The sequence below is a fragment of the Rhagoletis pomonella genome, unplaced genomic scaffold, assembly GCF_013731165.1.
Source record: "Rhagoletis pomonella isolate Grant_MI unplaced genomic scaffold, Rhpom_1.0 Rhpom_scaffold_00006, whole genome shotgun sequence".
Classification (NCBI taxonomy): Eukaryota; Metazoa; Arthropoda; class Insecta; order Diptera; family Tephritidae; genus Rhagoletis; species Rhagoletis pomonella.
The window spans coordinates 81,770,933-81,781,169 of NW_023458560.1; the positions used below are offsets into that span (position 1 = coordinate 81,770,933).

Consider the following 10,237-nt stretch of genomic DNA (forward strand, 5'->3'; position numbering starts at 1 on the left):
TACTAAAAATCGATTTATCAAAAGTAATTCCTTGATATAAGGAGTGTTTCTTAACTTTTTACAGCTGTTGATGGAAGATTGGAGAAGGGTATAATTTCACGCACAAAGAGATCGAAAGAGGAAAAAGTAAAGAAACGGAAACTAGCAGAAATTTGCAATCACAGTATACACACACACAAACATCTTCAAATGCATGCACAAATCCTTACATTCTTCAATTTTTCAATGTGTTATGATAACGATGCACTCATTTTGTTTTATTAAAACGAAGTAAAATAAACTTGCCAACTTTTTCCTTTTGCGTTTTGATCAGCTGCGTTTTAAACATATGACTGCAAATTTCTGTTGGCAGAAATTTCGCCAGCAAAAATTTGCAGCTCTCTCGGGTTTTTATGCTCTCTTTTTGGCTCTCTTCTGCAAATTTTTTGTGTTAATGCCCTGTGCCAATTGATAGAAAATAGAAAATTTTGACGGATCAAAGTAAACATCTGACATTTCTCGTGGTGTATAAGAACGTCAGAATTTTACCTAGCTCATGGGGATAGGTAAAATTTTGACAGCTTATAACCATGTATACACATAATATTGCTTGGCGGTAATAAGGAGTGAACATGAAAATGAAAGCTGAAACAGCATAAAGAAGCTTACGTTACTTGCAAATTATAAAATAAATATAAATTTTAAGAATTTCAGCAACACACAAAAATAAAGCTTTCGCACGAGCGTTTGTTTGGTATTCAACTGTCAAAATTTAACTCTGCATTTGGCACAGCAAAATTCAATTTATTTGTACACCATAGCAAATTTTTCCACCCCGTCTAACCACGGAGAAAAAAGTTACCGATTGGCACAGGCCCTAAGAAACGCTTTCCAGCAGAATCCAGTCAAAATCTGTGATAATTATCTGTTAAGAAACAAAGCTAGTATTAAATCGTAAATATATCACACCAATCGATTATTGTAGTCAAATGATTAATCGTGGCCATTCCTACGTGTAGACTGGCTCGAAATTTTTTCTTTTTCGTTTTGCTTATAAATATTGTGAGAAAAAGTTGTTTGAAAGAAACCCAAAGAAAGTAAAAAAAAAAATTGTTTGGTCTTAAAATATAGAGGCAATTTTGGAGTATTGGTATATTGTGGTCATATTCTTCGTGTAGTGTTTATAATTGCAAATCGTTTCTTTGCCGATAATTATCTACAAGTTGAAAATCGGTAGTCGAAGTTCGCACACGCGTGTTTCTAAATTTTTTTTTGCTTCTATACGTTCGTAAATTCGTGTTCGTCTTGATCGGTTGCTCCAACATATTTTTTATTATTATTTAGGTGTAAAATTGGAACAGCGAAGTTGAGCAACTCCTACGTGACTTCTCTTTGATGGATGAAGTGATTGTATTAGATAGTGACAACGAGCAGGACCAATCATCCGACATGGAAGTAGAGACAGTAGAATTGGATTCCGAGCAAATCGTTCCCAAGGACAATGCTACGTGAGTACCCCATTATAATTAGCAAGGAAAATAGAAGATACTTTGATGGTTTGTTTGGGGGTTTAATATGTAGATAAAAACCATAATACAAGTACATCTATATCAACTGTATGTATGCATGTACATACATATATACTTATATGCATACATATGTATGTATGTATGTATGTAAAAATAATTTTTATATACACTAGTCGTCAGCTGATTAAGTTAGGTGATATTTGGCTGAGATTTCCAATAATGGACCATTTCCTATTTCAGGCAAAGTATATATCATCATTTTTTCATAAGCAAATGAATAAAACAATATTTAAATACAAATTTTCGCCTGAGGCGCTTTTTTTTAAATTCAATACCTCGATATATAATGAAAATTTTCGAATCGAAAAACCGCCTTCAAGAAAAGGAGGACGTTATCAATTCGGAATATTTTTTTTTTATGTAACCGCATAACTTTAGACCGATTTCACAAATTCTTTTTGCATTGGAAAGGTAGTCTCTCAGAGGTGGTCCCATACTAATCTGGTATAGATCCGATCATTGGATCATGAAAAGTTAACGGTACTCCTAAATTTTTATATGAGATTTGAAGTCGGTTTTGTTTTTTGCTTAAAAAATTATTTGTTTATTACAAATTTTCGCCTGCGGCGCTTTTGTTTAAATTCAATATTTCAATGTATATTGAAAGTTTTTAATAAAAAAATGGGGGTGCTTAAAAATATCAATACTTACAATATATTGCAAATTCGCGCTTTCGCTTCGATATACATATAGTGAAAATATGCATTAAAAAATCGTTCGTTTTCATTGTTTCCGTTTTCAGTTTGTTTTTCGAAATTTTTTGGGATGTGTGTGTAGGGTATAAGGGTTCTCTTATACCTGTAAAATTTTTATTTGTTCATTTGTACTTAGATTTTATTTGAATTTCTAAATGAAAAGTTTTTAAAATCATTAAAATAAAAGTCTTCAAACAACAAACATAAAATTTTCTATTTATTGAGCAATAAATAATTCAAAATTTTAAATAATAAAATATCATCACGATAAAGTGTGGCAGCACCGAAGTTTCACTTCAATCGCTATACAAAATAAAAAGAGGTTGAATTTGACTTTTTTGCAACTTTAACTACTAATTATTTAAAAACTATAAGCCTCCGGAGGGGGGGGGGCCTTCAGATTTAAAATTAGGAGGACCCCCTCTACACCCCCTGTTGTTTTTGCTAGCAAACTGACATTACCAATTATCTTGCTATTTCTAAGCTTCCTAATATTGCGAAATTATTTGAAAAGATTTTTAGTAGTAAACTTCCATATGCTATTAAAATTTCAATATCCCCTTCCCAACGTGGGTTTTTACCAGGGCGCTCGAGTGTACATAACTATAACCTAACCGTGTTTTTCAAGTGTACCATCTACACTGATAAATCTAAAGCTTTTGATCGTATGTCACATAATTTACTCCTGCAGAAGTTAAAACATTTTGGTATTCACTCAAGCTTCCTGTCCTGGATAAAGTGGGTGAATTCCAAAACGTCAAAATACAAAGCATCAGTGTCTTTTATTTCTAAACAGCACTTGGAGAAAAGGTCTAATTTGCGCAATCTAGTTGAAAACTAGCATCTAACCTTGGTTGCGCACTTTTGGAATTACAATATGCTGAAGTTTAGAAATAAAAGATACTGATGCTTTGTATTTTGACGTTTTGGAATGCAGCCAGTCTTACCTCTCCAATACAGTCAATAAAGTTGTAGTTGATGAGATTAGCTCATTCCCTATTACTGCGACTTCTGGAGTTCCGCAAGGCGGTATTTTGGGCCCTATGTTCTTTGTTCTTTTCATGAATGATTCCAGCGCTTCTTTTAAACATTGTGATTACGTGTTATATGCAGATGACCTGAAAGTGTTTAAGAAATTGAAAATGCTTCAGATATTTTTGTCCATCAAGCTGAGCTTAATAATTTCTCTGAGTGGTGTGTATTAAATTAGCAATAAATTTAAATAAATGTTGCTCTGTACCTTATTTCAAGTCTCGTTCGCCGTTACTTTCTTCTTACACTATAACATTTACAAAACATTTGAATGTTGTCCTTAACTCGAGTACCAAAATTAAGGATCAAGGTGTCGTGTTTGATTCATCGTTCACTTTTTTCGAACATCTTAATTACATTATTCTTAAAGCGTTCTCCTCATTAGCTTTCATTAAGCGACATGTTTCTCAATTCAAGAAAGCTTTTACATATATATTGCGTTTGTCAGTCCAAACCAGAATATGCCTCTATAATATGGAATCCTCCTTATGAAATTCACCATAACAGGATTGAACGTGTACAAAAATGTTTTTAAGATTTGGTTTAGCTCAAATTAGATTTGAAAACCCTACTCTACCATATATATCTCGCTGTAAATTGATCACACACTCTTCGTAGTAGTCTAGTAGTCGGATTATCTCGGGTCTGATGTTTTACATGATATTCTGAGTTGGAAAATTGACTGCCCCACTCTATTACATCTATCCCGCGCCATTTCTGCGGGATCACGGATAACACATGTGGGATCCGCGGGATTTGCTGGACTACAGAAAAAAATTAAAAATACGAATGCGAGTTGAAAACGTGCTCGCCAAAATGTTAGTCGTGCATGGCTGTATTAAATATACATCCTTTTATAACCCAGTAGATAATTTCAGAAGTTAAGAGCCCTTCCGAAAGGCCTTCCTGAGAGTCCAAGAGGCCTTCCACTCTACATTCCTGTCTTCTTCCTTTTTTGTATGGAATGGCATCAATAGAAGGGCTTCTTCTTTCGCTACCCATAGAAGGGCCTTTGTTGGACGTACTTCAGAAGGTCTTTTGGAGGAGTTCATTCAAAGTTGCTTCTTTAATTTATAAAATTAATACATCGTTAAAGTATTGCTTCAGGTTTATATCAAATTTGTGTTATATATGTTAACTTCCGCGAAGCCGTTCCAATCCGTTTTGTTAAAGTTGGTGTAGGTTCGGTGGTCCGCGGGTGCAAAGTCAGTGGGCTTATTGATCGAGATGATTATGGGCAGATGGTCTCATGCTAGAGTTAGCATAGTTCGCCATTATATGCTATTTATCAGACCAGCGCTACCAATTGTTAATTCTGGCGAGCTGCTGCAGCTGACCACAATCCTGGTGGGGCGTCGTCGTTCATGGTGCAGAATGTCGAATCGTCTATCTGCTCAGCCAAAAGATTTCTGCTACGATCATTAGCCAGTGTTGATGGCCAAAGATCGTGGTGCGCATTGAAGTCACCTACTACCATTCCGTTTTCACCTCTGAGTAGCGCACCTATGTCAGGGTGATAACCTACCGGGCAGCAGGTGACAGAGGGTATATACACGTTAAATATCTCGAGCCCGACATCACCTGACCACACAACTTTGCCCTGACATTATAGGGTAGTGTCCCTCGGGTCGATGTCTTCTTCGATAAGCCGATACTGCACTGTGTGGTCTAGGTTGAACGCTAATCCACCACCATTATCTCGCTCGTGATCTTTACGGAGCACATTGTAGGCGGCGCAGCCCAACAAAGGTGAGATACTGTGCCGACCCATAAAGACTCTCTCTCTCTCTTTAATCTTGCTTTGGAGTCCGTTGCAGTTAAGTTGTAAGAGCTTCGTATGCCTTGGGAGGCTGGTCGCGATACGGGGAGTGAGGGACGTGTGGGGTCTACCTTGGGCCTGTTGCGTTTGACGCAGTTGTTGTTGCTGCAGTGGGTGTGATGTTGTTTGCGTCGGCAGTGCTCTACAGCAGGGACATGTGTTGCATTTGTCTGACGTTACATTCCGGTATACTCTGTTGTGCCACACGGAGCAGATGGTGTGGGCAGCCAGGAGCTGCTGCTTGGCTCGCACGCGAGAGTTGGAGCGGTCGGTAGATTGGTGTGAGGGTTGATGGGTCGGGAGCTTTGCTATTGCTCAGGGATCCTTCTAGGAGCCGTGCAGGCTCTTCGAGTGCTGGTTCGCACCCGCGCGTTGCGCGAGCGGGTAGCCGTGGAAGCTGATGGTGCCATTTGGCTTGAGCAACAGGAAGCCACAAAGCTTGTGGTCCACTCCCGCTGAGACCGAAGGCCAGAACAGATTCTTAGGTGACTCCATCCGTTGCATGAGTAGCATCTGGCCACGTTTGTGATACCCATTCTTTGTGCATGATCAGCCACAGCATATGCCCCGTAAGCAATCTGGTAACAACTCTGCAATCATTCCATGACAGCCGTAACAAGAAGTGAGTATAGTACGTCCGTAAACCTAGCAGACCCAAGTCGCCAAAAATCAATAAAAATTAGCTAGGAATTAGCTGTTAATTAGTAAGGAATTAGGTGACTTTTAGGTGTTAATTAGGGCCTCCAAAATTAATTTAGGAGTTCCATTAGTTTCCGAGAAATTCGCAAAACTTTGTGGCTCAGCTAGGTTTACGTAAGCTACTAAATTAGTTCTAGTGGCGTTGAAGAACACCTAAAAGACTCCCAATTCCAGCATATATTTGGAAAATTTAAAACCTAAATTTAACGATGGGTCAGCCAGCCTTACGTAAACATAGCTGACCCACACCTTTTTGGAAATTTCTCGGAAACCAATGGAGCTACTAAATTAGTTTTAGTGACGTTGAAGAACACCTAAAAGACACCTAATTCCAGCATATATTTGGAAAATTTAAAACCTAAATTTAAAATTTTTGCGAATTTCTCGGTCCTCTCGGTTTGGAAGTCCTAATTAACACCTAAAAGACACCTAATTCCTTGCTAATTTGTATTGATTTTTGGCGACTTGGGTCAGCTAGGTTTACGGACGTGAGTGTAGTTACTTTCGCTTAACTTAAGTACAGTTTAATGTTTTGTTATTTTTTACAGTTTGTTTCAAGGATCGAGAATTGCAATCGACGTGTTGCTTGATATTCTCAAACAATAAATATCTGCGCTGGTCCTTTAAGAGCGTTGAATAGACGGTAAACGACCTTCAATAGCAATTAGGGTGATTGAATTGTTTTTTTTTTCGAAACCGGTTTGCACCGTTTTTTTTTATATCTATTTATTTTTATTGCAATTTTTATTTTTCGAATATCGATTAAACCGGATTTTTGTTTTATTGAACTGTTTTTTTTTTTCATTTCATACAAATCTTGACTTCTCAATAAAAGTTTCGGGTGATTCGACTGTTTCAAGGCCTTTTCCAGCTTAAGGTCAACCCTAAAATAGTTTTAAATTATATGTTCGGTTATTTGGTGATGAAAAATGATTTTTTTTTTATGTTGCTGGGACCAGTAATTGAACTATGGACCTCCGGAGCGACAGTAGGTACCTCTTAAGTACTCAACTACGGTGGCAAGAGCAGTAGTCACATCAGAAAAAGTCGGAAAAAAATGCAATGGGCCTTATGAATAAAAATTAAGCAATTGCTTTTTCTTAAAATTTCAGGCCTTTTACTCGATTTCTTTAAATAAATTTACGGTCTGAAATTTTCAGAAAAAGCAATCGCTAAGTTCGTTTTTCATAAGCCCCAATAACATAAAATAGTTAAAATAAGACCAAACGAGAATTTTCCACTTATTTTTTTTTTGTTTGCTTTTGTTACAAATAAAACTTTTCTAAATAAAAGCTATCTTTACTGTTAATAGTTTTATCTAAATCTCAAGATCCCAACAACTATAACTCCATACGAAAAAGCGTAAGATATGCTCAAGAAAAATTTATTGAGGAAAATTTTCTTCAGCAGTACGGAGATCTTAAGAAATTTGTTAAGCTTTCCACTAAGGGTTTCTAAAGTTTTTCATGAGGAAAGAGTAAGACCGCAGGCTTTGAAATATGAGATGTCGAAATTCCATGGACACTTATTATTCACACACACGGAATAATAACAAATTTTTCTCAACCGTTACTTAAGAGATCCGTACTTTATCCAACAAAATAAACAATATATGCATGGTTGTTAAAATTGAGCTTGGAAGCTCTGAATAAGTAAAATAAGCAATTCCAAGCAAACGCTTAAAATTGTCGGCCCTGGCGGTGATTTTAATGTATAACAAATGTGTAACAAATGTATAACATATAAAATTGAGAAACTTGTTTGGGAAAAACGATTGTTTTGACTTGAGTTTATCGTCCGTATAAGTTTACCATATTTTCGCCTGCTCATTTACGAGGCCGCCGTACATTTCCGAGGCTTACTGGTCTCTGCTGCACGTTACCGAAGATTTTTTAACCGGAAAATTTTACTACCAATATACATATGTTGCCAATTCAGCTATGAAGAATTGTGGAAATTCTGGCGTTGCATATTTCACGGGGAAATAATTTGTTACCAGCTTATGGGATGCGAAAAGGGTGTAAAATTTGACAGGACCTTTAATTACCGGTTACAAAACTTTTATTTTACCAGCGCAGAACAGACCTGTTGATGATAAAATAATAAAAGCTAACAGCTAATTTTTTATATGATTTATAACACATTTTGGTCGGTTTTAATAACTTGACCGCGGCTGCACCTCAATCACTCGTATGCACATAGCCAAGCTCTCTTGGCAGTTTTTAAACAACAAACCTGCATACATACTTATGTTTATTACATACATATACATACAGATGTATGCATGTACACATACCACGTGAGAATAGTGCCTCAGCAATCGTCGGTTGGCGGATATGTTCGTGTCCATGTTGCGCGTTGCACTTTTCACTGCGCCAAGTGCGTTTCAGTGCGTTTTGTGCACCGGTGCGAACAATTAGGACGGACAGTAGGGCTCTAAAGTGTTATAAAAAGATTCGCGTAACCATTTGACTCCAAGGCTCTTAACGAATAAATTTACATACATACATAGATAGATTTGCGGCGAAACTAGAATTTCCTGTCAAATGTTTATTTTGATATTTATTTCTTAACGTCCAAAATAGAAAATAAATAATCATAATTTTCTTTGCTACAAATATTTATACAATACATACATACATGTGCATACTAAACGAGGCTAAATATAGCTGCTTTCACTTAAAATTTTTAACCATTGCTTTTGCATATTTTGCATAAAAGTTTGTGTGAGTTTGCGTGTGATAACCTATTTGTCGAAAGCATATTCTTTTGGTTTTTTTTTTCTTTAAGAAATGCATTGTGAGCAAATTTGATTGAACGAAAAAAAATAGCCAGTGACCCAAAAAAAATCTCACCCACATAACTGTACTTAATTGACGTCAACTCTAATAAAAAATCTTCGAAACCTACAGCAATCTGATTGGTTGCGAATTGTTTATGCAATTAAAAGCTGATTATTGTTGGAAAATAAACGTTTAAACCAAATTCAATAAGAGTGTCTGATCCGCCTTATCAGTGCAGCTAGTATTTGAGATTGAGATCAATGAAAACCAGTTTTGAGAGGGCTTTGGCAAAGATGATTTAGTAAGTATAAACTGTAAATTGTGCAGCAACTAATACACTTCCAGTGTGCTCCTTTACCTCTTCAATTGGTTTTCAAATTCTTTTAAGTTTAAATAAATAATTCACAATAATAATGGCACGAATTCACACCTTTTTTTTATCTGGAAGATCAAAACAAAAATTCATATGTGATTATTGACTGGTGATTTTTGCATTTGTTAATAAATGTTAAATAATCTACGACATAGTGTTTAGATTTTTTCGCAGTTCTAATTGGAAAGGCATTGGAAAGAGAGAATTTGTATTTTTTAAAGTAATCCCAAAGGACCCGATAGACTGGAGTGATAGAGGCGAACTTCCACCGATTGAAAAAACATACCAGTAGAAAGAGAGAGATTGAAGATGATACATAGAGAAATCGAAGACCTGCACTGTTTTACAAAATAGGGGCAAGGCCGTCAGTGTCATTTTTTAGAAAAGAATCTTGATTAGAGTTAGTAACCATAATATCAGATTCTGTTGAGGAGAGTAATCCAAAATCTATGCATTGTGACGTCCCGGGAGCAATTTCTTTATCTCTGGCAAAAAAAGATTAATAAAAAAAAACGCGCACCGAGGTACCAACTAAATGCATTTTAAGTGCTTATTCGGAGTTATTATCTTTGTGGAAACGTGGCTGAGTACCGACTTTTTTGATCAAGAGTTTTTTGATGCCAAAGTATATAATGTCTTTCGTAAAGACCGAGATGCAATAAAAACGGGCTGCTCGCTTGGAGGTGATGTGCTAATTGCGGTACAACGGAGATTACGGGCTTGTCAAGTAACTCTTTGGAATTTGGACACCATTTTGGATCAATTGTGTATCTGCCTAAGGGGATCACCTGCTTATGGCTCCCTATATTTAATTTCATCGTATATAAAAAGAATGATGTTACTAACTACAGGCCAATCTCCAAGCTGTCTACAATTTCTAAACTATTCGAAAGTATAGTGAAGGAGAAAATGTACTTTGCCGTTAAGAGTTTAATCTCACCTCACCAGCATGGCTTTGTCGCTGGACGGTCTACGCTTACTAACTTAGCGGTCTTTAGTGAATACTGCATTGACACGTTTTCTTCTGGGCTCCAAGTTGATGGTATATACACTGAATTTTCCAAGGCATTCGACAAAGTATCCCATTGCATTCTGTTGCGCAAGCTTGCCACGCTGGGTTTCCACTCTATATTCCTGAAGTGGCTGAATTCTTATTTAAGTAATAGGTGCTGCGTGGTCTCAATCGAGGGCATATCTTCTACTCTATTTACTGCATCATCTGGGTAGCATCTTAGGACCTTTACTCTTTGTTCTTTTTATTAATGATA

The 10,237-nt window shown here is 36.5% G+C and overlaps 1 protein-coding gene across 3 annotated transcripts in view; it reads left to right on the forward strand.

Annotated features, from left to right (window-relative positions):
- The first annotated feature begins 972 nt into the window (after positions 1-972).
- LOC118741471 (dnaJ homolog subfamily C member 7) overlaps positions 973-10,237 on the forward strand; it is a 29,012-nt gene continuing 19,747 nt past the window's right edge. The window contains exons 1-2 of one of the 3 annotated variants that reach the window (XM_036473459.1): positions 973-1,221; positions 1,324-1,487. In XM_036473459.1, the coding sequence (XP_036329352.1) occupies positions 1,375-1,487 (113 nt within the window). In that variant the 5' untranslated portion in view covers positions 973-1,221; positions 1,324-1,374. Of the gene's footprint in view, positions 1,488-8,760; positions 8,898-10,237 lie in introns of those variants that run through there. The other 2 variants (XM_036473458.1, XM_036473460.1) reach the window with 2 other exon arrangements.